Source organism: Capra hircus, chromosome 12 (assembly GCF_001704415.2).
Source record: "Capra hircus breed San Clemente chromosome 12, ASM170441v1, whole genome shotgun sequence".
NCBI classification, from domain to species: Eukaryota; Metazoa; Chordata; class Mammalia; order Artiodactyla; family Bovidae; genus Capra; species Capra hircus.
Genome location: NC_030819.1, coordinates 15,164,854 through 15,192,079, shown reverse-complemented (window position 1 = coordinate 15,192,079; position 27,226 = coordinate 15,164,854). Strand labels below are relative to the sequence as shown.

Below are 27,226 nucleotides of genomic sequence, written 5' to 3'. Positions count from 1 at the left end.
GGAGTGGCCCATCTTGGCACATGGTAGGAGTGTTGCTGGACTGTTTTCCTCCCCATCTGGATGATGAAGGCCTGGTGGGCAGGGATTGTTCTTTTTGTGTGCCCTGTTCAGTGCCTGCTGCATAGGGAGCCTTTGAGGCATAATGCCAAGTGTGTGGTCCCTAGTCAGACACAGCCTCCTCTCTGCTGTCCCATCATACCCATTTCACACTTACTTTATGAACAGATAACGTTACTCAGAGTGTTGTAGCTGTTGGTCAGATCTGTATAGACCACTTCTCTTTCCTGGATGATCCTGGCCTTTAAGTTTGGGGGCTTCCCTTGTGGCTCAGGTGGTAAAGAGTCCACCTGCAATGCAGGAGGCCTGGTTTCTATCTCTGGGTCAGGAAGATTCCCTGGTGAAGGAAATGGCAATCCACTCCAGGATTCTTGCCTGGGAAAATCCCATGGGCAGAGAAGCTTGGTGGGCTACAATCCATGGAGTCGAAAAAATCAGGCATGACTAAATGACTAATGCTTTCACTTCTCCTTCAATTATTTATTCATTAAACATGATGTAAGGCCTCTACTTAATTTGAAGGTGAATCAGCCTTAATTTCTGCCCTGGAAAGGCCACAACCTGTCTGGAAGGTAAATACACAAGTAGATATCAGAGAGTGTGGTAGGTACCATAATATAGGCTCTTCTTGGGTGATGGGGACTGAATTTTGGGACAGAGAGAGTTTGGGGAAGCCCTGAGCTCATCTCTCTTGTGGACAAAATCAACATTTTCCTTCAGTGCTACTGGTCAGGTTCTCCCTGGCACGTCCCTGAGGCCGGCCCTGTGCTGCCCCAGAACAGCGTCATCTGGGGTGGACACTTGGATTTCTGCTTCATCAGGTTTAAAACTCACTGAGATCATTTCTGTTTAGATTCCTGTCTGTTCTCTCAGAACAGGCTGTTCTACACTCTGTCCTTAACTTATTTTGATTTTATAGTCCTAAGAAGGCTTGTCTTTCTCTTTTAAGGTTACAATGTTCTTGCACTATCTGTGGGTGGGGCCACTGCAGGCTGTCGCAGTGACCGCCCTGCTCTGGATGGAAATAGGAATATCTTGTCTTGCTGGGATGGCGGTTCTCATTATTCTTCTGCTTTTGCAAAGCTGCTTTGGGATGTTGTTTTCATCACTCAGGTAAGAGAAACACTGGTTTAAAAACTAGGTGATGTGTGCTTGGTAACATTCACCATTTGCTCAATGCTTCTCTTCAAAAACAAAACCAATGCCTTCTCGAGTCTCTTTACGTGGATTGTAGACCCTTCAGGCTTAGCCAGTGGAGGCTCCAGCCCTAAGTTGAAGGCTTATCGAGAAGAGGGAAAGGTGACTACACTCACTGGCTCCTTCTAGCACCATGCCTGAATAAGTGGAGTGTCCTTGAGCAGAAGTTACCTATATTGAAGTTATTTGAGTATTATTAAATAGTAACAATCCCATATGCTCAAGTTTAGCTGCATGTATTTCTGTTATGCAATTTTCAGGTATCTATTTTCATGTCTTGGTTTTAATTCAGTGTTTCCATTAACTTATATGAGCCTCAAGGACAAGGTCAGTCTTAATTAACTTTGCCTTTATACAGCCACACAGTCCCAGCAGCATATGTGATAGAACAGTGGCTGGTGATGAAGGGCCTAACGGTGATAAGATAGACCTGAAGCAGGTCCCACAGGGTTGGAGGTGGGTCATTGTCCGGGTTGTCAGGTGATGGACTTATTGTGCTGTTTGAAGATTTTTTTCTTTGAGTTTTTTTTTCTTCTTTTTTTTGGTGACTTTACATGTGATAGTTTTGTCTATTTGAAATTCCCTTTCCTGTCTCACTGTGGAGAGATGTTCCTTACCCTTCTAGGCCCTGTTCCAGTGCTGCCAGGTCTCTGAAGCTTTTGCTGTCCTTTCCCAGTGGAATTAACAGCTTGATCTTTTCTGCTGGCCGGCACTTCATTCCTATTTTATCACCACACAGACACTGTCTTCCCATTAGATTCAGTATCTTTTTGAATCCCCTGCCCAACTGCGACCTTAGGTGGAAAGTTTGTACCTGACTCACTTCAGGTCTCCCTCAGCCAGTACTGCGAGTTCTCCAAGTTACTCCTTGAATTGGGCTGAAAGGTTGACTTCCTAGAAGTCTTTGTCTCCATTTGCACTTTGAGAAGGACCTGCCTGTGATGTCAGCACAGAAGAGCTGCAGGGAATCATGGATCCCTGGTCCCTCCCTGTGCCCCCTGCTGATGCTGCTAAAGAAAGTTGGCCTGTGGTCACTGAGGCTCATCTTTCACGTCTGTCCCCTCAGGAGTAAGACCGCAGCTGTCACGGATGACAGGATCAGGACCATGAGTGAAGTTATAACTGGCATCAAAACAATAAAAATGAATGCTTGGGAGAAGTCATTTATAGACCTTATTACCAGACTGAGAAGGTAAGTTTTTTATGTATCACACCATATTTTTGTACTCCCCCCACCCCGTTTTTACTGACTGAAATTAGAAGTCTTACCACTTTTCCCATGAAGATGAGCTTAAATACTATGAATCCACACTTCACATGTGGCAGGCGGGTTAAGTGGAAGAGAGGAGATGTCATTTTAACCTGCTGTTCCATTTACAATCTTCTTAAAGGCAAAATATGCTTCTGAAGTCAAACAGTCAATAAACACATGAAAAAAATGTTCAACATCACTCTTTATTAGAGAAATGCAAATCAAAACTGCAATGAAGTATCACCTCACACTGGTAGGAATGGCCATCAAGAAAACATCTACAAACAATACCCTTTTGCTCTGTGGTGGGAGTGCAAATTGGCACAGCTATTATGGACAACAGGATGGAGATTCCTTAGAAAACTAGGAATAAGTCTACATATGACCCAGCCATCCCACTACTGGGCATATGCCCTGAGAAAATCAGAATTCAAAAAGACACACGTACTTCAATGCTCACTGCAGCACTATTTACAATAGCCAGGACATGTGCTTCCAGAAGGGCCATGGTGCCTGCCTCTGTCTGATGTCTTGGTGTCTCACACTTTTGGGGTGTCTTATTCTCTTTCCCCACAAGTTCATGAGCTTCTGGAGGAGAGGGGCTGTGTCTTTCTGTCATCAGTGGGGAGCCCCGCCCAGGACTTGTGGTTATGAATGCTTGTTGAATGAATGTTCAAACCCAGTCTGATTGACCCACAGTGTTTACAAGGGTGACAGGAAGCCTCTGCTTAGTTGGAAGAGTGAAGTGGTGATGAAGTGTGTGGTCCTGGTGTCTGGACAGAGCCCTCGAGGTGCACTGTATTGTCCCTCCATGTGAGGACTTGGATATCAATACTTCTTTTAAAACCTGTTTTGTTCTCTCTTTTCCAGGAAGGAAATTTCCAAGATTCTGAAAAGTTCCTACCTTAGGGGCATGAATTTTGCATCATTTTTTGCTGTAAGCAAAATCATGATTTTTGTCACCTTCATCACCAATGAGCTGCTTGACAACCGGATCACAGCCAGCCAGGTGTTTGTGGTGGTGACGCTGTTCGAGGCTCTGCGGTTCTCAAGTACCCTCTACTTCCCCATGGCCGTCGAGAAGGTGTCAGAGGCTGTCGTCAGCATCCGAAGAATCAAGGTTTGGGGACAAATAACTTTTTAAAGTTATAGGCAGATTTTACCTCAGATAGCTCCTTTATGTGGTATCCCTGTGTGCCAGTTAGGTAAGATTTAACTCTCCCAGTGCCAAAGCTGGCAGTCTTCCCAGAATGCTGGCAGGTCCTCTCTTCTCTTATTAGGTAGAGTGTGTTACAGATATGGTGAGACTGGTTCTCATGTAGGGGCAGTAGTATATGTAAGTAGCATAGCACAGGGCTCTAGTGTAGTGGTGCCTGCAGAGTGACTAAAATGTCTAAAAGCAGGAGAAGCATCAGAGTGCACCTCCTGCGCTGACTCCAGGGACCAGGCAGCGACCGTGCAATCCTGGGGCACAGGAGTCCTCTCTGGGCCGGGAGGGGAGGAGCTTGCTGAGAGCTCCCTGCTGCTTGGACAGGAAGAGTGGCCTCAGATTCACTTAATTCTCTGTTCAAAAATGAGTTCTTTCCTCCGCAGATGTTTTGCTTGTTGGTGTCTGAACCTGCCTTTTGTGTCTGCCTTTTCATCCCTGGCCCCTTTTTATTTACTGCGTAATCCTCTCTCTAACTGCCCTCTTCTTTTCAAATTTGTAATTCCCACTATTATGTGAACCAAGAACTTCCACATGCACAAGCTGGATTTATAAAGGCTTAGGAACCAGAGATCAAATTGCCAACATCCACTGGATCATAGAAAAAGCAAGATAATTCCAGAAAAGCATCTACTTCTCCTTCATTGAAAACACTAAAGTCTTTGACTGTATGGATCACAAGGAACTGTGGAAAATTCTGAAAGAGATGGGAATACCAGACCATTTGACCTGTCTCCTGAGAAAACTGTATTCAGGTCAAGAAACAACAGTTAGAACTGTTGCTGAAACAAGTAATGGAACAAAGACTGGTTTCAGATTGGTAAAGGAGTACATTAAGGCTGTATATTGTCACCTTCTCTCCAGGGTCGGTCAGTAAAGAATCTGCCTGCAATGCAGGAAACCAGGGTTTGATCTCTGTGTTGGAAAGATCCCCTGGAGAAAGGCCTGGCAACCCACTCCAGTGTTCTTGCCTGGAGAATTGCCATGGACAGAGGCGCCTGGAGGGCTACAATCCATGGGGTCCCTAAGAGTCGGACATGACCGAAGCAACTAAGCACAGCACAGCACGTCAAGGCTGTTTATTGTCACCTTGCTTATTTAACTTATATTCAGAGTATATCATGTGAAATGCCGGGCTGGATGATGCTCAAGCTGGAATCAAGATTGCCAGGAGAAATATCGATAACCTCAGATATGCAGATGACACCACCCTTATGGCAGAAAGTGAAGAGGAACTAGAAAGCCTGTTGATTAAAGTGAAAGAGGAGAGTGAAAAAGTTGGCTTAAAGCTCAGCATTCAGGAAATTAAGATCATGGCATCTGGTCTCATCACTTCATTGCAATATATGGAAAACAATGGAAGCAGTTACAAATTTTATTTCCTTGGGCTCCAAAATCACTGCAGAGGGTGACTGCAGCCATGAAATTAAAAGACGGTTGCTACTTGGAAGAAAAGCTGTGACAAACCTAGACAGCATTATTAAAAAGCAGAGACATTACTTTGCCGACAAAAGTCCATATAGTCAAAGCTATAATTTTTCCAATAGTATTGGACAGATGTGAGAGTTAAACCACAAAGAAGACTGAGTGCCAAATAATTGGTGCTTTGGAATTGTGGTGCTGGAGAAGACTCTTGAGAGTTCCTTGGGCTGCAAAGATTTCAAACCAGTCAATCCTAAAGGAAATCAACCCCGAGTACTCAGTGGAAGGACTGATGCTGAAGCTGAAGCTCCAATACTTGGCCACCTAATGCCAAGAGCTGACTCATTGGAAAAGACTCGGATGTTTTTTGAAGACTGAAGGCAGGAGAAGGCAGCAACAGAGGGTGAGATGGTTAGATAGCATCACTGACTCAATCAGCATGAATTTGAGCAAACTCTTGGAGATAGTGAAGGACAGGGGAGCCTGGCATGCTGCAGTCCACGGGGCTGCAAAGAGTTAGACACTACTTGATGACTGAACCACAACAAATGCACTATATTATATGATTTTATTGATATATACCATGAGCTGTAATAGCAGTAACTATTATTCCATATGCTATTTAATATGTTCTGATGTGAACTAATACTTTAAGTACAGTTGGTAAAACATTATTTAGATTGTACAAAGGTTTTTATTGCAAATCCCAGGAAAGCAGTTGTTTTTTGTTTGTGCTTTCTTCCACAGTTTAACAATCTGATTTTTGTTTGTTTTGTTTTCTGTAGAATTTTCTATTACTTGATGAGATACCAGAACTCCACCCTCAGCAGCCATCAGATGGTGAAAGGATAGTGGACGTGCAAGATGTCACTGCTTTTTGGAATGAGGTAACAAGTCCTCAATTCTAGGATCCTGACTTCTAACAGACAACTGTGATGTGAATTTACTGGAGAATTTTTAGATTTTATTTGTGGTGTAAATTGTGACTTGCTCATTTACTGAAAGTATGTTTTAAAAATTCTCAAAATTTGGACTAAAGTTGTATCTAATGGAGATTAAGTATAAAATCAACCTAAGACCTTTGACTTATTGCTTGCTCTCTATCTCATTTTCAAGAGAGCTTTCAAAGTATTAGCACCTTTTGAACTTAAAGTACATGCATTTGTAATGTTAGCATTTATAGGAATGGACAGACAAAATGCTGCAGTGTGGAATGGGTTAATTGAACAACTGGTTGTTAAAGAGGCTTTGGGGAGTTAGTGTACAAGTTAGCCTTGATTATCAGATCACATTATTATACATAGAATGAGGCTGTGATCTGGATTTTGGCTGGGGGCTCCCCCCTCCTGAGCTTCTGGATGGTTCTGGACACTTTGGTGGCAGCCAGGGGCAGGAGGAGACAGCAGGTGGGCATGATGAGCACCAGTGATTCCCAGTTAAAGGACTGCACTTGATGACAAGTAGACAGAGTTGTTGACAAGTTGGTGACAAGTTGGTGGTTTCCAACACTTGGTTTATTTGTTAGTTGCAGGCAAAGAGAAAAAATGACCAGGCCTGGTCTCAGGAAGCTGTCAGTATCGCACACCCAGTGCAGCCCCTTTACCAACGGAAATGCTCCCCCCCAGGTTTCGTGGTCCTCTGTGCTCCCCTCCTGTGTCAGTGTGGATTAGTCAGGAAAACTGAGCCCCACCATGGGAGAGGGAGTTCCATGCAGGGAGTTAGTTACGGAGGTGATGAAAGAGGGAGGAAAAGTTAGAAAGGGTAGAACAGTGGTGCATGAGACAACCCAGAGCTTAGCAAAGGCAGGAAGCTGCTCCCACCCCCAGGGCTGGAGGCACTCAGGGAGGCAGCGCCTCCACCAGAGGGTCCACCCTCCAGAGCAGAGCCCAGGAACCGGGCTGTCAGAGTGGGGACCACAGAGCTTGCGTCCTGATTGTAGACTCACCCTGTCTTCTGTGCCTGTGACTCTGTGGTGCCCCCTGCATCGTGTTCACCTGCTTCTGACTCAGCACCTGCCTTCCCCACCGTCAACACAGTGGTTTGTTCCCAGATACATGAAACCACGTCCCTGTACCTTCTGTCCATGGAAACTCACACACAGTGCCTGCCTTGCCCTGATGGTTTCTCCTGCCTTAATATAGTAGATTTATCTCCTGCTTGGTGTTTCTCGGCATAATGCTCTTGAAGCATATATAGAAAGCACCACTAAAATTCCATCTTAAAGGCCACTCTATGTGAATGCTAACACATACTTTATATGACTCATTAGCAGATTTTTTTTCCAGTAAACACAGATTTATTTTATCTATTTATTTTTTGTAGATTAATTTTAAATCAGTTTGATATACAATGCAGATTGGTTCTGCAGTTTTTAATGAACTGAAATAAAAGTATCTATATACAACAGTATCTGCCTGTGCAACAAATATCTGCAAGGTAAAATAAGGGACTTATTTGTACTACAGTCTATGTGAAGAAAAACAGATGAAAAATCTGAAAAGGTTTCTATATACCTTATAGAGTAAAAAAAAATCAAATTATTAATAACTCAAGGTACTAAACTGCTAAAGGAAGAGGAACAAGGCTGTGAGGCTTTCCTTGTAAACTCTAACTCCATATTATGGTTTTGTTAGAGCAGCATTCAAAATTACAGGAGAGGCTTCATCAGCTACATTTTCACAGAAATACCTACAGTGTTAACATTACTGTGTGGCAACATGTTCCTGTCTACCTAAATGACAATGATGCCTTTGCAGCTAATATTTACCACTTTGGGAGAATGGAAATTCTATTTATTCTCAACTGAATCTTGTATCTTCTAGCACTCACTAAAAACTAATAGTCATGGCACTATTGTGAGGTACCTAGGTTGTTACTACTGAGGGAAACACAAAGATGTAAGCCTGCCTTTCCCCAGAAACCTCTGAACCCAGAGATTTTAAACAATTAAGGCCCTTGAAAACACTAGAGATATGTACAGATTTGCAAGGAAAAGAAACTCTAGCTGTACCAGCAAGTAATGAAGAAAGAGTAAATCTTCATTTTATGAACCTTTAATTATCTAAATGTAAGGAAACTTGGCTTAAGAAATGGACAAAAGCAATTTGTCATTTCTTACCATAAAATATTGAAAACCAAGTGCTAAATTCAACCACTATAGACTAAAGAAACCAAAACAAAAAATCCTTAGTAATTGGAGCCTTAATGAGCAAAAGCTCATTTTAAATTGATTTGAGCCCCTGAACTAATTCTGTGTGTCAAAGGCAGGGAAGAGGGATCCCTCTAAACTGGAATAAACTAGTGCTTCATAAGGAAACTAAAGAAATGAAAGTATGCATGTTATCACACCACAGGAATTGAAACTGATAAAGGATGGGAGAAAAGAAAGAAAAAGTATGATCTGCTTACCCAGGGCAATCATCATTAAAAATCCACAGTAATCTGACCAACTAAATTTTTTTCTGAAATTACACTGCTCACACTTACTGTGTTAAAACTTAAGATGATTGTCTCATTAAAGAGCAGATGATTCTAAAACAATTTCTTTCTTGCCTCATAGAAGTTACTTTTCAAGAAAGCTTGGTGGAAATCTTTGAGGCACAACAGTGTTAGGATAATTTTTTAAAGTACAGAGGAAAATAAAATTAAATCAACTTTATACTTTTTATTAGCCATAAGAAAACTTTTGGGTGGTTCAATAGCTGAAGGCTTTTGACTTTGTATAACATCGTTTACGTCACTTGGGTTTTGAATAAAATAGGGATGTTTTCAATTAAATGCTAACACTTAAATATCTTAAAGCAGGTTTTTTTTTTTTTTTTGCCCATATCGGCAGTTACATCCTCAGGGCAACTTTTCCCTTCTTTAATGTGAAATATCGAATCACCAAAATTTTAGGTTAAGTTTACCTGTCGGGCTGTCTTTAAGGCACTGTTTTTTAATTTCTCAAAGATATAAGGTGCTTTACAAGTATGAACAATATGCTGCTATACTTTACTATTTTTCTTGTCTCTATGTAGAAAGAATAACTATTATTAAGCACAGAATTTTGCTGTAAGGCTACTAAATTTATAAATCTATTCCACTTTGGAAATGATAGCCAAAAATCCACCTGATTGATGCTGCTTCAGCATATTCTTCTCAATTCTGTCACTAAACTACATCCTGAGTTTGTATAAAAATAACACAGCTTTCAGACTTTAAAATGACAACATTTAAACTGCCAAGAGAGTCATGGGGTTGTCTGCACAGGACAGTGTTTTCCATCACTTACAGAGTCACAGCTGACATGTCAAGAAGAGAGAACCAATAACACAGCAACAGTCATTTAAGGTAAAAGAAGACACAAGGTTTCATGCAGAATGTTTTAAATATTCCCTTGAGCAAAGTGATTTAACTGATTCTTCTTCAAGGGCGGGGCTCATATGGGAACAGTTAAAAGTCCTAGAATAACATCTTCCACCTGGGACACATTGAAAGAAAATATTGTGGTTTCAGTTAGTTACACTCCAGTCCTTGTTAATTTAGCAGGTCTGTTTTCACAGTGTAGTAGTTTTGTTTTTTAGATCTGCAGAATTTATAGAGAAAGAAAATGATACCTTGCACACCCAAGACAAAGATATTTCCTCTAAAGAAACTGGGTGTGTCAAAGGCAGACTTTGGCACAGGTTGGGAGGTTGGAGTTAGAGTGGTGTTACTTGTACCTGACGTGGTCTCTGTGGTGGGAACTGAGGAGGGGAAGGCAGAGTCGTGGTTTTAGAATTTGTTGGCGTTGGTTGGCAGTGGGCACAGAACAGAATTCAGCACCTTGCAGTCACTAATGTTGAGTTATCTGAACAGTAGCTTTTACCTTTCATTTTTTCCCAAAGAAGTTAATATTAGCAACCTTAGCATCAAAACAGGAAACACAGCTGTTGTGGTTTCCCAGATTTATGGTGCTGGAGAGGTACCCCTGAGGAGTAGCAGCAATGGGGCTCTTGTGGTGCTCAGTAAAGTCGGGCTATAGTCACGTCAAGGCCAGAGTGGTGCCCTAAACCAGTCATCACACAGAGCATGGCCAGGCAGCCCACAGCCCAGAGCAGCAGGTGGGAGAGCCCGACGTCGCATCCTCCGTGCAGGTGTTCAAGTAGACCTGGGGCGCCCAATGCTGTCTGTCCTTCTGTCTCCTGCACCCTCCCACCCCCAGTGTGTGTAGGTGTCCATTGAATTGCTTTTGTGTCAAACTATGCAGCATTTTAAAGAGAACTATCTTGTTCTTTCAAGAGCTTAATAACATAGTCACAGACTTCTGTGTAAATTGCACTGTAGTCCAGAACACCCTGTCCAGTTGCCCTGGCCTTGCCTATGGAAGGACTGTGCCCCTTGCTGGGGTCATTAGTAATTAGGGCTGTCAGGTTAGGTCATGGGTGAGAGAGCCCTCAGAGGGGAAGGGGAAGATGTTGGGGTTTTGGAGAGAAGCTGAGTCTGAATGAAGCCCCTGCTGGGCTGGAAGGCAGGAGACAGATGGGAGCTCTGCAACCTGCTCCCCTAGACAGCCAGGTGGGCAGGTGGGGAAGGTCTCAGGGATCCAGGTCTCATTTATGGAATGATGGGACTTGGTCTCAATCTTTATGCTTTAAAATAAATGGTCCCAGGACTTCTCTGGTGGTCCAGTGGTTGAGAATCCACCTTCCAGTGCAGGGGGCGTGGGTTCCACCCCTGGTGAAGAACTAAGATCTCACATGCTATGGAGCAATTAAGTCCACACACTGCAACAAAGACCCAGAGCAGCCAAAATAAGAAAAATTGCCCTGTGGGAGCCTGCCGATCTCACGGGACTGGTCTTTTGAGCTGCTTCTGCACAGTCTGGGCTCAGTTGATAATCCTTGAGTCAGTGTCCCCTGGCCTGGATAACCAGTGAGGGAGGGGACTCAGCAGCCTTGGACTGTTGTGTGCTGCCCTCTTCTGGTCACTGCAGAGCAGTGCCGGATCCTGAAGCCTGAACAGAGAGGGAACCCTGTCTGACCCTAACAGATGGTTCAATTCAGTTCAGTTGCTCAGTTGTGTCCAACTCTCTGAGACCCCATGGACTGTAGCACACCAGGCTTCCCTGTCCATCACCAACTTCCAGAGCTTACTCAGACTCATGTCCATCGAGTCAGTGATGCCATCCAAACATCTCATCCTCTGTCATCCCCCTTTTCCTCCCACCTTCAATCTTTCCCAGCATCAGGGTCTTTTCAAATGATTCATTTTTTTTTTTTTGCATCAGGTGGCCAAACTATTAGCATTTTAGCTTCAGCATCAGTCCTTCCAGTGAATACTCAAGGCTGATTTCCTTTAGGACGGACTGGTTGGATCTCCGTGCTGTCCAAGGGTCTCTCAAGAGTCTTCTCCAACACCACAGTTCAAAAGCATCAATTCTTTGGCGCTCAGCTTTCTTTGTAGTCCAACTCTCACATCCATACATGACCACTGGAAAAACCATAGCCTTGAATAGATAGACCTTTGTTGGTAAAGTAATGTCTCTGTTATTTAATATGCTGGGTAGGTTGGCCATAGCTTTTCTTCAAAGGAGCAAGCATCTTTTAATTTCTTGGCTGCAGTCACCATCTGCAGTGATTTTGGAGCTTCAAATAATAAAGTCTGTCACTGTTTCCATTGTTTCCCCATCTATTTGCCATGAAGTGATGGGACTGGATGCCATGGTCTTAGTTTTCTGAATGTTGAGTTTTAAGCCAGCTTTTTCACTCTCCTCTTTCACTTTCATCAAGAGGCTCTTTAGTTTTTCTTCACTTTCTGCCATAAGGGTGATGTCATCTGCATATCTGAGGTTATTGATATTTCTCCCGGCAGTCTTTATTCCAGCTTGTGCTTCATCCAGCCTGGCATTTCGCTTGAAATGACAGACTGAGGCGCTGCAATAGGAAGCTGGTGTTCGTAGGTGGTTCACTATTTTGTAGTCATAACTGAGTGAAAAGTAGTAAAATAGGAATCCCAAGTGTCAGGCAGGAAGAAAGGAGTAGAGAAGCTTAAAAAGCCTAAAAAATATTTCTTGTGTATTAAAATCTAGCTTCGTGTTGATAATTTGTCATTCCCCAAATCTGACACTAGGCTTTTTGGTGATGAAAAATCATTGTCATTATTTTAGTATGTGAATGTTGTATAATCAGTTCAGTTCTTTCCAGAAAATATTTTCAGTTTGAACATTATCCAGACTTTTAATCCAGACTCTGTGCTTTTAGTCTTTAGGGCATTTTACTTAATCACGTGTAACCACAATTTTTTTTTCTTGACACAGCAGTTACTGGCAATTTTATTAACACTTTGAATATGTAAAGACACACACACACACACCCTTAAGTCTACCAGGAATACAACCTGTGATTGGCTTGATGAGTACTTTGTCTTTCCCCCTCACATTGGAATGTGTGCTGCTGCGTGTACCTTCGTGTTTTATGTTTTTCTCACAGTACAGGTACTTTATTGCTCCTATTTAGCCAGGACAGGTAAGGCATGTAAGACATAGGAAATTGAAGCTTTATCACTTTATCCCATAATGTCATAATTAATTTCTTTATTCCCCAGTTGTTGTGTTTGTGCTACAGTAGAGCTCTCATTAAAATGAGAGCTTTGACTGTCACTTATAAGAATTAATTTACCAAGAGTGACTTCTTCATATAAAGTGCGCCTTTGCTTGCTGAGCATTACTGAGGTTCATTCTACATCGAATGAAAATGGAGACATTTGTGGATATTTCAAATTGTTTATTGAAGGGCCAGGCACACCAGGTACTTATGCTGCCACCTTGTGGATTGAGATAATTAAAACCAAGAGTCATGATGAAAACTTGAAAAGGAAGTGAAAGTGTTAGCCCCTCAGTCCTGTCCAACTGTTGCAACCCCACCGACTGTAGCCCGCCAGGCTCCTCTGTTCCTGATATTCTCCAGTCAAGAATACTGGAATAGGAATAGGTTTCCATTCTCTTCTCCAGGGGATCTTCCTGACCCAGGGATCAAACCCAGATCTCCTACATTGCAGGCAGATTCTTTACCATCTGAGCCACATGATTAAAATCCTCCCACACTGAATATTGTATTAAGTACATTATCTTAATAAACTAGTGTGCATCCTTCAGTTTGCATTTCAGGCAGGTGCCTCGTCATCTCTGCTATTTAAAATCTGCGGATGTCTAGAGCTGTGTCCGGAAATCTGGTAAACGAAGGAGCCTTCCTAAAGGCAGCTAAAACTTCTTCAACAACCCAAAGAGATAAGATTGGATGAAAAGGCCTCTTGGGCACAGTATATTGAAATAGGAAGGAGAAAAATGTTGGTTAATGTTAGCATATCAATAACTATTACATTATTTTCTCTATTTTCTAAAGTAAGGTATGTTACTTTATTGAAATGGGTACATTTTTATAAACTTTCATTTGCAGGCATCAGAAACCCCAACCCTACAAGGCCTTTCCTTTACTGTCAGACCTGGTGAACTGTTAGCTGTGGTTGGACCTGTGGGAGCAGGAAAGGTAAGTTGTGATGCCCTTGATGCAATACCACAGCCCCTGTTAAATTCTCGAGAGTGGAACCCGCAGCTGAGTGTGACACAGTTTGAATTGGGAGTATCTAGAATGGTATTTCTCTAGGTGTGTTCCATGGAATATTAGTTTTGTGAGAAGGTTTCATGGCCACATAAACCTGGATAAACGCACACTGTATTTTCCTTCTTGGTGCTTTACGTTGCACAGTGGGGAGCTGGTGTCAGGAATTTGGACGTCTCAGTGAAGGAGATTATCTATGTGACAGCTGTTCAGGTTGGATGGAGATAATGGGGGCTTCTTTTTGTCACAGTGGCCCATCCAGGAAGTCTGGAGGTGGTAAAGGCTCTTCTAGGAAGCTCTGAGCATTTCCTTACATGACTTGACTTGGTCCCATCAGTGCATGTGCAGTGAAGGTGCAGCCCCGTGCTGGAGATAAAGGTACAGACTTGAGCAAGATCCCGACCCTGCCTTTCAGAGGCAACCAGGTTCCAGGGCCAGACAGATATTCAGGCAGGTTATTTCAGCCCAGTGTGGTGAGCACTCTGAAGGTGTGGACACGGACACGTCGTTTCTGTGTGTTACAGGAGATGTGAAGGGCATGTGTAGGTGCACTTAGTGTCCTGTGTTTTTTACAGCAAAATACAGGAACATAAATGTGGGATGTGCACAGGAGAGGGTGATGATTTCCTCCATTAAGGGCTTAAAAAAATTTTTTTTTAAATTGGAGAATAATCGCTTTACAATATTGTGTTGGTTTCTGCCATACATCAACATGAATCAACAGCCATAGGTATACAGATGTTTCCTCTCTCTTGAATCTCTTTCCCACCTCTCACCCTGTCCTACCACCCTAGGTTATCGCAGAGCCCAGGATTTGAGCTCCCTGGGCATGATGGACTTCTATTCTTCAAATACAACTAGCTCAGAGTTCTTTTAAATAATAATCTTTGGATATATTCTTACACATACCTTAAAAATTTTTTAAATATACATTTTTAATTTATTTGGTTGCATTCGGTCTTGGTTGCAGTGCATGGGGTCTCTAATTGTGGCATGTGGGCTGAGTTGCCCTGGGGCATGTGGGATCTTAGTTCCCTGACCAGGGGACCAGGGATTTAACCAGAGCCTCTGTCATTGGAAGGTGGATTTTTTTTTTTTCAGTGTTTATATTCTGAATGTAGTTATTATTTTTTTAACTTTTTATTTTGTATTGGGTGGTAGCCAATCAACAATGTTCTGATAGTTTCAGGTGAACAGTGAAGGGTGTATGTCAGCCATATGTACCCATGCATCCATTCTTCCCCAAATTCCCCTCACATCCAGCTGCCACATAACATTGAATAGAGTTCCATGACCGATAGAGTAGGTCCCTGTTGGTTATCCATTTCAAATATAGCAGTGTGTACCTGTCCATCCTGAACTCCCAAACTGTCCCTTCTGCCCATCCTGGAAGGTGGATTCTTAACCACCAGGGAAATTCCCACATAGCTTTTTTTCTTGTTGTTGCAAAATACATTTAATGATGATAACTTTATATAATTTATATAAATTTATATAATTTACTCTGTATATTTGATGTTACAAACTTTAGGGTCTTTGAGATAGGCAGGATCCTTGTATGTAACTGGCATAAACCCCAAAATTTGAGCTCTCTTAATTACTTTCATGATTTCTTTTTTTTGTTGTTCCCACAAAGACCTGTTATGTGCCTTCTATAAATGCATCCAGTAAATGGAGAAATAAACTGGGATAAAAGCTGTAGATTCTTATAATCTACACATTTTTCATACAAGATGCATTTTTTCAGAGGCTCCTTATAAGGATTTTCCATTGGAATAGGCAGGTCCCTGTTGCTGGTTACCTGTTTATATTGTGAACAACTTCTTCTCCACAGCCCTGCATGAATCCCGGGATTTGTGAGGCAGACAACAGCTGTTGGTTGTGAAACGTGTCAACTTTCTCTTCCCTAGCCCACTGCAAAGAGCTACCATAGTGGCCATGGTTCCTTGCTCCTCCCCTCCTCACATTTTTTAAGAAAAAGTATTTGTCAAGTAACAGATACCAGATACAAGAACAATTGCATTAAACATCAGAAACAGAAAGTACACATCATGCTGGTCTGCTCTGTTAGTGAAGGATGTTAAACATTCTTAGTCTTTGCTGAGTAGAGCACTTCATTTCGGGGAAACTCTGGCAGGGTGGAATGTTACAGTATTAATATTCCTTATCAACCTTTAGTCTACATTGACCAATAATGCTGTTTTCCATTTTTTCCTGCAACTTCCAGAGCTGTACTTTATCCTGTTCTGATATCATTGATCAAGCACCAGGGTGGGGTGGGCTGTGCTGCGGGGCGTGTTCCGTGAGTGCTGCCTGTTCACCTGTGTGTGTTGCTGTCTGTTTCAGTCATCACTGTTACGTGCTCTGCTGGGGGAGCTGCCCCCAAGCCAGGGGAAGGTCACCGTGCACGGGAGGATCGCGTATGTTTCTCAGCAGCCCTGGTTGTTTCCAGGAACTGTGAGGAGTAACATTTTAGTTGGGAAGAAATATGAGAAAGACCGATATGAAAAAGTAATAAGGGCTTGTGCTTTGGAAGAGGTGAGTAATGACTCTTGAGTTGCATGTACTCAGATTTCAAATAATGATAATATTGGTTTAACCTCTAAGATTTGTTGAAAGTTCTTTTTATTTGATTTTGAAAGGTCTTTTATTTGTTGCTTTAAGCTGGACTTCTAAGTAAGTATGCAGTCATATACATTGTTTTAATTCTGGTGTGATAATGATGGTCACAGAATGCCTTTGTTTCATTTGGTGAAGTTTCATTCACTCTTAGATTCTTTTTTTAATGGACAATTAACAAAAATTTGTAAGAATAGAGAGCACTCTGTAATGAACTCTCATGTTTCCACCCCGGGTTCAGCCAGGGTCAGCTGGTGGCCACTCTTGCTGGGTCTTTACCTCTGCCCTTTACCTCCCACCCCATCCCCTGGTATTCCAAAGCAGATCCTAGACCTCAGGTTAGTTCATCTGTAGACACTGTTGTTCAGTCACTAAGTTCTATCCAACTCTTTTTGACCCCGTGGAGTACAGCACGTCAGGCTTCCCTGTCCTTCACCATCTCCTGGAGCTTGCTCAAACTCATGTCCACCAAGTTGGTGATGCCATCCAACCATCTCATTCTCTGTTATCCCCTTCTCCTCCTGCCCTCAGTCTTTTCCAGTGTCAGGGTCTTTTCCAATGAGTTGGCAGTTTGTACAAGTGGCCAAATTATTGGGGCTTCAGCTTTAGCATCAGTCTTTTCAATGAATATTTAGGGTTGATTTCCTTTAGGATTGACTGGTTTAATCTCCTTGCAGTCCAAGGGACTCTCAAGAGACTTCTCTAGAACAATAATTCAAAAGTATCAATTCTTTGGCACCCAGCCTTCTTTATGGTCCAACTCTCACATTCATACACAACTGCTGGAAAAACCATAGCTTTGACTGTATGGACCCTTGTCAGCAAAGTGATGTCTCTGCTTTTTAATATGCTGTCTAGGTTGGTCGTAGCTTTTCTTCCAAAAGAGAAAGCATCTTTTAATTTCATGGCTGCAGTCACCATCTGCAGGGATTTTTTTTTTTTTTTTCATCTGCAGTGAGTTTTGAGCCCAAGAAAATAAAATCTGTCACTGTTTTTCCCCACCTATTTGCCAGGAAGTAATGGGACCAGATGCCACATAAATCAACAGTAAACATATTCTGTTACCATAAGCAATATAATATGTAACATTTGACTGTATATTATCTTTAACCACTTTTAAAAACTTAAAAAAATTTATAAAAAGCTTTTAATGATTTTAAAAACTTTTAGGCGTTACATAAAGGTATCATGCTGATAAATTCTAGTTTGATGTTTTCCCACATAGATTGCTTGACCTTACAACCCCCTCTTGGATGCCTGTAAGTTTGTACTTTCATCTTATATTTACTCATTCCTGCCAACTTGGACATTTTCTTTTCAGACTGCCTTAACAATCATGGGATAATAAGTTAACTGATCCTTCTGTGTCTAGGTATAGAGGCTTTTGAGACTTGAGTTATTTTAGTGTTGCCTTCATTTCAAATATAATCTTCAGTCACCACCTGGGCAGCATGGTGTGAAAGAGCAAAAGAACTGGTTCAAAAGGACATGATCTGGTTCAGATTCCAGCTCTTCTGTTTAACAGTTGACTGTCCTCAGACCAGTGATATGACCTCACTTAGTAAATTTGCTCATCTGTGAAATGGGGCCAGGACTTCCTGTGAGCTTGTTGTGAGGATTAGAGATAATCAGCGTCAGGGTCCAGCCCAGAGCTTGATGCACAGATCTTACCACCCCACCCCTACCCCCGCCAGGAGCTGAGAGAAGCTATGTACACCTGTACAAATGATGGAGCAGAATAAGATGGTCCTTCATGAGAGATGGGAGATGTAAACAGAGCCTTAGGAACCCCGCAGGTAGGGATGAGTCCAGGATGGTTCCATGGGAGAGGGTACTTGGGATGAGCCTGGAGAAATGGGCAGGATATTGACAGGGTGTGAGAGGAGGGGCGATTCCACAAGAAAGAAAAGCTGTGAAGGAAGGCAGGGCTCCTGCTGCTGGACTCTAGAGTCTAGCCCTCCCCTGCCAGGGCCTCACGCCCAGCCCACATTTACCATTTCAGCAGTCTGCTCCCTGGTGCTTCTACTGTAAGTCTCCACCATCGCTGAAGGGCTCTTGATGTGCTTCTGGACGGATGGCATCAAACCTGGTTTGCCATTTCCTAGTTTGCCTCTAGTGTGTGTGTCTGCTGTTCAGTGAGAATTGGGGAAACTTAACTTAAAGGAAAATAACATGAATAAGAATACCTTTCTGTCAGTGGGGGGAATTGTAGTCTATACTTGTCAGACTTTTCCCTTTAACCTAATCAGAAAATAGTGGCTGGGAAATTAGCAGGACTTGGATTTTATTTCGAATCCTGTGAAATGTTTTTCCCATTTGGGGCTGGTCCATAAATAATGGTCAGAGTCAACAACACGCTCACAGTACTGCTGCCAGACTTGGAGAGAGCTTGTTTCTTGTGCCCCAACTGTGCTGAGTGAATGAGTGGATTTAGGTGCCTTTTCTAGAACATGGTTAAGATTGCTGTGCTATGATGTGTTACTATTTTGAGAAACAAAATGAAACAACATAGAATCAAAGCATAAAAGCTAAATGGAACAGTTTGCAAGGACTTCAACAGTGAAACACAGGCCAACAACTCTATATTTATGTGTGTGTGCGTGTGCGAGAACCTGTCTTAAAATGGCTCACTGTTCATGAAAACCAAAGCAAGTGTGTGTGTGTATGTGGCTGGGAATCTGTCTTAAAATGGCTCACTGTTGTTCATGAAAACCTAAGCAACGGATGGTAATTACTTCTGAGCTCAACAAAGAAAGAAGGTGAAAAATTATGAATTTTCATGACAGACCAATTGCTGCCTTTCATTGGATGTACCCCAGTTAAGCTTTGAGTGAGCAGGGAACCTGTGTGTCTGTGTGCCTGTCAGGGAGGATTATGATGGAGACACCCTCTTTCTTCTCTTTATGGTCATGTGCTTTGCATATTGTGATCCACACTATGAATGGGTTCCCACTGTTGGCTTGATGAAAAAATAGGCATCAATCACCAGTAGCAAGTTACAATCAATTCCAGTCCTTTTTCCATTTATGGAGGGTGTTCATACTTAGATTCTCACAGCATCCTTGAGTTTAGTAACTCTTGTTTCTGTAGCACATTCTGTAGAAGAGGAAAGTGAGACTTAGGGAGATCAAAGGACTTGTTTATCATGCAGACTCCAGTGTACCTGCTTTCTTCCCAAATTTGCTAAAGTAGAGACAGAGAGTGAGGGCGTCATCTGCAGAAAGGTGTGTATCTTAGGTTGATGCCTGAGGGGTTTAGTAGATAATCCAAAGATTTTTAATGTAATAATTGTGTAACTTAAACCTGATTGTTATCTTGTCATTTTGGGGATATTGTTGTCATTCTTTTTTTTTAATTTCCACAGGTGCTCTGGGGAAAATAGACTGATTTGTCTATTTACTTCTTAAAGAGCATTCAAATATAATTTATTTGAGTTTTGTGCACTCAACTTTCTTAACTTTGAGTTTTTCCTGCTTTTACAGACAAGCATCTACTTATTTCAGCTGATCTGCTGGATGTCCATTGAGCAAACTGTTTCTTTCCTTTTGGTTTTCCTGCCCAGCCTGCTCTTTCTGGTCCCATTTCTTGTACAGACCTATCACACTATGATTTGCCTTAAGTATCACTGTGAAGACATTGGTCAGGTGTTATCCCTTCTCTGAAAGTAGGAAGCAGAGACCACGATCAGCAAAAGTGGTAATTTAAGATACAATAAATCCTCTTCCTTCACCAGCCTGGGCCACCAGCTCTCACACCTGTGTCTCTGGCACAGACCTTCACATGTACACGTCCAGCTGCACTGGTGGCACTCGGTGGCATCACCAAGAGGTCATCTCAGCTTGTCCACAAGAAAAGCCTCCTAAACCTGCATCCGCCATCTTCCCCAACTCAGTAAATGGAGACTCTGTCTTTCCCCTTCTTCAACCCAAACACCACAGTCCTCTTCTCTTACAGACAACACCCATCCTGTCAGCAGGTCTTACAGACTCTGCCTTCCAGATGTCTCTGCAGTGTGACCCGGTCTCTCCATTCTCACTGTTTTCTAGCTTATTCCAGTAATGGCCTCACTTGTATCTGCCCTCACCCTTCCCCACTTACTGTCTGTTTTCTGCAAAGCGCAGGAGTTTGTTTCCTCGTAAACCTCAGACCATGTCAGTCCTCCCCTCACTCTCCTCCTCTTACTGGAGTGCCCCCAGGCTCCTCCTGCTCTGTCTCCGCCCTCACTCCCATCATTCTTACTCTGCTCTGCTCTCCTGGCCTCCTTGCTTGTCCTGAACCCCTTGGGCATCTCTCTGTGGCCTCTACACTCGCCCTTCCCTCTGTGTGCAGCAGCCTCTCCAGGTCTGCCTGAGCCCCTCCCGCTCCCCAGATCTGCTCACAGCTCCTCTGAGCAGAGTCCCCACACCCCAGTGTGGACTCACTTCCTCTTTCAGTCTTCATCCCCCTGAGCTGGTTTGCTTTTCCTTCTTGTCCTCAGTTCTTGTGCTCGGGTTAATTTTCCATATCATCATCTCCCACCATGGAAATAAATTTTAGGGGCTCTGTTTCCTCGTGGCTGAATTCATTGTGCCCAGAACGGTGCCTGGTGTATAGTCAGTCCTCAATAAATACCTGTTAAAGTGGTCAAATGCATAAATGCTTCAAAAAAATACAGAATGAAAACAAAGGAAAAGCCCTGAGAGGTTTTTTTTAATTTTCCTGGTTACAGTTAGTCACTATGAAATAAGCCCATTGCCATTGATTAAATACTTGTATGAAGAAATGATGCTAAAATGTTAGGATGGCAGGAGGAGAGCACATTTTAAGTCTTTTTCTTTTTTCCTTTTCTATCTCCATGTAGGATTTGCACAATTTGAAGGAAGATGTAATTGTGAGAGGAGATGGAGGAACCCCACTGAGTGAAGGAGAGAAAGCCCGAGTCAGCCTTGCAAGGTAAGTGGGGTTTCAGTTGCCGTCCCGCCCCTACTCCTCCGCGGCTCCTAGTGGACGTGAGCACGCAGACCCCACTCACCAGGTGGGTCTGTGTGAAGCAGGGTCTTGCCTCTTTCCCTGGGCTCTTGGAATGAACATGGAGTTGTTGGATGCCATCATGATTCAGAGATGGGACCCAGGGAGTATGAAGTGTCCCCTCCTAACGTCTCTCTACATTTTCTAGAGCCGTGTATCAGGATGCAGACATCTACCTGCTGGATGATCCATTCAGTGCAGTAGATGCAGGAGTCAGCAGGCACTTGTTTGAACAGTGAGTTTGCTCCTATTTTCTATCATTTCTGCTTTCCAAGAACCCTGTAGAGATCAGGGAAGAGAGCTCAGGAAAGCCTTTGTGCTTTAGGAGTCTTAGCTCTCTCTGCCTTGCTGTTCCTCCCTCCCCTCCCTTCCCTCCACACAAGATCCATCGTAGAGAAGTTTTGCATCATGAAGAGGTCAGGACAGGAAAATGAGCCAGGTGCTTCAAGTGTGTGGAGGAGAGTGGGGTCCATGCTTTAGGGAGTGAGGGATAGATGGTTGATTCCCCCATGACTTGCAGGTAATGGATCCAAACCCTAGGGATAAGAATGATGTAAAAATTTTAAATCCAAGAGTAGGCCTTGGGAACCTGATAACTGGATGCCAAACATTTTCCTCCATCATGTGTTGAAGACACATTAGAAGTAAAGTTTTCAGTACCAACATAGGGCTTCCATGGAAAGACTGTTGGTTTATTAATCCATTGGTTTAGAATATACTTAATAAAGTCTAGAATTTACAAATGATTTATTTCACATCTGAGTATGATTCAGGTGTTTAACATTGCTTCATAGATTCTTACTAGAATTAATACTTCAGTTCAGTTCAGTCGCTTAGTCGTGTTCAACTCTTTGCGACCCCATGAATCACAGAACGCCAGGCCTCCCTGTCCATCAGCAACTCCCAGAGTTCACTCAGACTCACGTCCATCGAGTCGGTGATAGCCATCCAGCCATCTCATCCTCTGTCATCCCCTTCTCCTCCTTCCCCAATCCCTCCCAGCATCAGAGTCTTTTCCAATGAGTCAACTCTTCAGCATGAGGTGGCCAAAGTACTGGAGTTTCAGCTTTAGCATCATTCCTTCCAAAGAAATCCCAGGGCTGATCTCCTTCAGAATGGACTGGATAGGTCTCCTTGCAGTCCAAGGGACTCTCAAGAGTCTTCTCCAACACCACAGTTTAAAAGCATCAATTCTTCGGCACTCAGCATTGTTCACAGTCCAACTCTCACATCCATACATGACCACTGGAAAACCCATAGACCCTCGTGTAGGGTTACTTGAATTTGAAACTCAGTATCTTGGTTGAAGTCCTGACTCTCACTTTGTTCTGGAATTTGTTGTTAATGGCTCTTTCTTGGCCACAGAACTCCTGAAGGAGAACAGCTCTGATGCTTCTCTGTCCTAATACATGCTGACTGAGGCCTCCGGTGGAGTCTAGACTGACCTCTTTGAAATCCTCATGAATTCACTCTTTCTGAAGCAGCCTCCACATCTACCCCATAGTTAGTTCTCTTGCTGTTGTTCACCTTGTTAAAGCCAATGAGCCTTCTAGCTGCACTTATTAACACCCTACTGTGTGCACTGAGATCGATGCCCTTACAGATGTTACTGTGTAAAACCTCTCAGTTTACAAGGAGGACAGTGAGCCAGGAGAGGGGAAGGACCACACTGGGCAGAATAAGGGAGACTAGGACACCCAGCTCTCATTCCTGCCTCTAAGGAACCTGTCTCTACGTGAAGCTTGTTAAGACAGATGCCTGGGGAAATGTCAGCTGAGGCATGGTTTAGAGAGTTTCCATACAGGGTAGGAAATACTAAGTGGAAGTGGCAGCTGGAGGCTTTCACTGAAGTTGGAAAGCTCCCTGTGCCCAGGGCTGGGCGGGCAGTGCCCTGGGGGCCTGCAGCCTGGGCAGGTGTGTGGAGGCTGAGAAGAGGACCCAGTTCTTTTGGGGAAGGAAGAGTAGAAGCTCAGGTGTCAGGGGAGGAGGAAGCAGGGCTGTGAGGAGAACAGCAGGCACATCCTCACCTGGAGGAGCAGGGGTGTTTGGCAGAGAGAAGCGGTTTGGGAATTCTTGCTGCGAGGTCTTGTGGAGCTGGGGCTGTGTCCGTCCAGGCTGCTGTCACAGGAACCAGAGCTGGGTGGCTTAGGAATAATGGAAGTTTATCTCTCTTGGTTCTGGAGGCTGAGACAGTCCAAGGTCAGGGTGCCGAGAGATTCAGTGATTCCTGGTGAGGGTCTGATTCCTGTGTCCTCACGTGGTGGAAGGGGTGAGGGTGTCCTGTGGTTCCTTTTATCAGGACACCTATCCCATGTATGCAGGTTCCACCCTCCTGACCTGGTCCTGCCAATGGCCACACCTCCTAATACCAACACAGTGGGAATAGCTTTTAATGCATTAATTTTGAAGACAGACACATTCAGTGTATAGCAAGTTATCACAGATGGGGGTGCTGAAGAACAGAAATGGATTCTCTCACGGGTCTCGAGGCTGGGAGTTCAGCGTGCGGGCAGCTTTGGTCTCTGCTGAGTGCGTCTCCTTGCCCGCTGGTGGCGGCCACCGCGTGGTGTTCTCACGCGGTCCCCTCTGTCCTCAAGCACCCCGTGTCTCTGTTCGTTTATTTTTTTTTAAGTTTTTATTGAAATATAGTTGATTTACAGTATTGTGTTAATTTCTTTGTACAGCAAAGTGGCTTAGTTATACACATATATACGTTCTTGTTAATATTCTTTCATTGTGGTTTATCTCAGGATATTGAATATAGTTCGCTGCACTATACTGTAGGACCTTGTTGTCTGTTCATTATACACATAATAGTTCACATCTGCTAACCCCAAATTCCTAGTCCATCCCTTCCCCACACCCCCTCCATCCATGCAACCCCAAGTCTGTTCACTATGTCTGTGAGTCTGTTTCTGTTTTGTAGATAGGTTCATTTTTGCCACATTTTACATTCCACGTATAAGTGATACATGATATCTGTCCTTCTTTTTCTGACTTACTTCACTTAGTATGACAAAGTTTAAGTCCATCCACATTTCTGCAAATGGTATTCTTTCTTTCTTTTTATTTTATGGCTGAGTGGTATTACATGGTCTATATGCATCATATCTTCTTTACCCATTCATTTGTCTAAGGATATTTAGGTTATTTCCATGTTAGGTTATTGTGAATAGTTTTGCTATGAACACAGGGGTGCATGTGTCTTTTTGATTTATAGTTTCCTTCAGATATATGCTCAGGAGTGGGATTACTGGATTATGAATTAATTCTGTTTTTAGTTTTCTAAGGAACCTCCATAGTGTTTTCCATAGTGCCTGAGATAGCTGATAATCCCACCAGCAGTGTAGGAGGGTTCCTTTTACTCCATTCCCCCTCGACCACTGTTATTTTAATGATGGCCATTCTGACTGGCATGAGGTGATAGCTCATTGCAGTTTTGATTTGCATTTCTCTAATAATTCAAAATGGTGAGCTTCTTTTCATGTACCTATTGGCCATCTGTATGTGTCCTTCAGCGAAATGTCTATTTAGTTCTCCTGCCCATTTTTAATTTTTATTTTTTTTAATTTTATTTTTACTTTATTTTAATTTATAATACTATATTGGTTTTGCCATACATTGACATGAATCCACCACGGGTGTATACAAGCTCCCCATCCTGAACCCCCCTCCCACCTCCCACCCCATATCATCTCTCTGGATCATCCCCGTGCACCAGCCCCAAGCATCCTGTATCCTGTATTGAACATAGACTGGCGATTCGTTTCTTACCTGATAGTATACATGTTTCAATGCCATTCTCCCAAATCATCCCACCCTCTCCCTCTCCCTCTGAGTCCAAAAGTCCATTCTATACATCTGTGTCTCTTTTGCTGTCTTGCATACAGGGTCATCATTACCATCTTTCTAAATTCCATATATATGTGTCAGTATACTGTATTGGTGTTTTTCTTTCTGGCTTACTTCACTCTGTATAATCAACTCCAGTTTCATCCATCTCATTAGAACTGATTCGAATGTATTCTTTTTAATGGCTGAGTAATACTCCATTGTGTATATGTACACAATGTACATATTTTGTTGTTGTTGTTGAGTTGTATGAGCTGTTTGTATATTTTGGAAATTAAGCTCTTGTTGGTCACATCATTTGTAGTATCTTCTCCTGTTCTGTAGGTTGTCTCTTCATTGTGTTTATGATTTCCTTTACTGTGAAAAGCTTGTAAGCTTGATTACATCCCGTTTGCTTACTTTTTTTAATTAAAAAATAATTATTTGTTTATGGCTGTGTGGGCTGTTTGTTGGTGATTAGATTAGTGTGTGGGATTCTCATTTCAGTGGCTCCTCTTGAGCAGAGCACTGGCTCTAGGGTGTGTGAGGCTCCTGGGCCCCAGAGCAGAGGCCCAGTAGTTGTGGTGCATGGACGTCGTTGCTCCTTGGCATGTGGGTCCCTCCTGGTCCAGGGATCAAAACCATGTCTCCTGCACTGGCACACGGGTTTTTTGCCAGTGCGCCACCACTAAAGCTCTTTTTGTATATTTTTGCTTATATTTCTATTGCCTTCGGAGACTGACCTAAGAAAACATTGGTATAACTTATGTCAGAGAAAGTTTGCCTCTAATCTCTTCTAGAGTTTTATGGTGTCACATCTTGTGGTTAAGTCTTTAATCCATTTTGAGTTTACTTTTGTGCATGGTGGGAGGTTGTGTTCTAACTTCACTGATTTGCATGCCTGTGTCCATTCCTTGTGTCTTAGTCTCCTCTTCATCTAAGCACACCAGTCAGCTTAGATTAGGTCTAGTATAATTAAGGGTAATGATTACCTTTTAAAAGTCTCTGTCACTGAGTTCTACAGTACTGATGGTTAAAGTATCAAGTGAATCTGAGGGGACATGACTGATTTACAGCAGGTCCAGAATAGCAAAGTAAAGAGACTTCAGCAGAGTCCAATGTGTGAGAGGGAGATGTGTGAGGAGCTCTGAACTCTGGATATGAGGAGCTGGGATTCCACGTCCGCTAAGCAGGGGTCGTTAGTCTTTGGTGGGACCTGCCCGTATGTGAAATGTGCTCAGTGTTGGGGTGATGAAAGAGTCGTGGACATGGATGATGGTGATGGCTGCACAACTATGTAAATGTACTCAATGCCACTGAGCTATATGCTTAAAATTGTTAAAATGGTAAATTTCCTGTTAGGTATATTGTAACACACATACAAACCTGCATAGTAGCACTGAATCTTTGAGAACATGAGAGAACAAGGAAGATGACACATGGCATGGCCTCCAGCTCTCTGATCTGACCCTCCATTCCCAGCCTCTCCTGTTCATGGCTTGATGAATTTTCCCTTAGAGAAGTGCCTGTGTTTTGTCATGAGTTCAATGACAGGAGTGCTGCGACAGTGATTCCCCACCCCCACCCTCTTGGCATCGTGAGTATCTCAGCCTCCTTGTTCCCAGCGCCCCACCCTGAGCTCACAAATGTCTTGTGTGCATCTGCACAAGCTCCCCATCATGGCAGGAACAGATTCTACTGGTCCGTGTCACAGGGGAAGGCAGTTGGTGTCAAATACAGTGTGCTGATCACAGACGTTCTCCTGAGCTCTTTTTCAAACACAGGAGATATTTATAAAATCCTCTCAAATATTTTGGGTGCACCACTTTGGATATATATTTGATAGAAGCAGGCTTAAAACTGTTGTTTGCTAATCAGAACCACATTCTCTAGGGTGACTTAAAGCAAAAGCAGAGAGCATGAAAGCAAATTAGGAAATCACTCAGCAGCAGTTGGAGAGTGTTCTCAAGCTAGAGAACTGGACGGAACAATATGCTGTGAGAGACGGTGGTCACATGGAAGCTTAGTCATGTGAAGGGTTTTGTATTAAAAGTG

The 27,226-nt window shown here is 43.0% G+C and overlaps 1 protein-coding gene and 1 pseudogene across 1 annotated transcript in view; one reads left to right on the top strand and one right to left on the bottom strand.

Moving 5' to 3' along the window:
• LOC102181111 (multidrug resistance-associated protein 4-like) overlaps nucleotides 1-27,226 on the top strand; it is a 190,527-nt gene that overhangs the window by 48,368 nt on the left and 114,933 nt on the right. Inside the window, 8 exon segments of the mRNA XM_018056300.1 lie at nucleotides 1,007-1,170; nucleotides 2,321-2,446; nucleotides 3,377-3,626; nucleotides 5,921-6,022; nucleotides 13,553-13,642; nucleotides 16,061-16,252; nucleotides 21,174-21,265; nucleotides 21,489-21,575. Of these exon segments, the coding sequence (XP_017911789.1) occupies nucleotides 1,007-1,170; nucleotides 2,321-2,446; nucleotides 3,377-3,626; nucleotides 5,921-6,022; nucleotides 13,553-13,642; nucleotides 16,061-16,252; nucleotides 21,174-21,265; nucleotides 21,489-21,575 (1,103 nt within the window).
• Nucleotides 15,214-15,654, bottom strand: LOC106503883 (annotated as a pseudogene).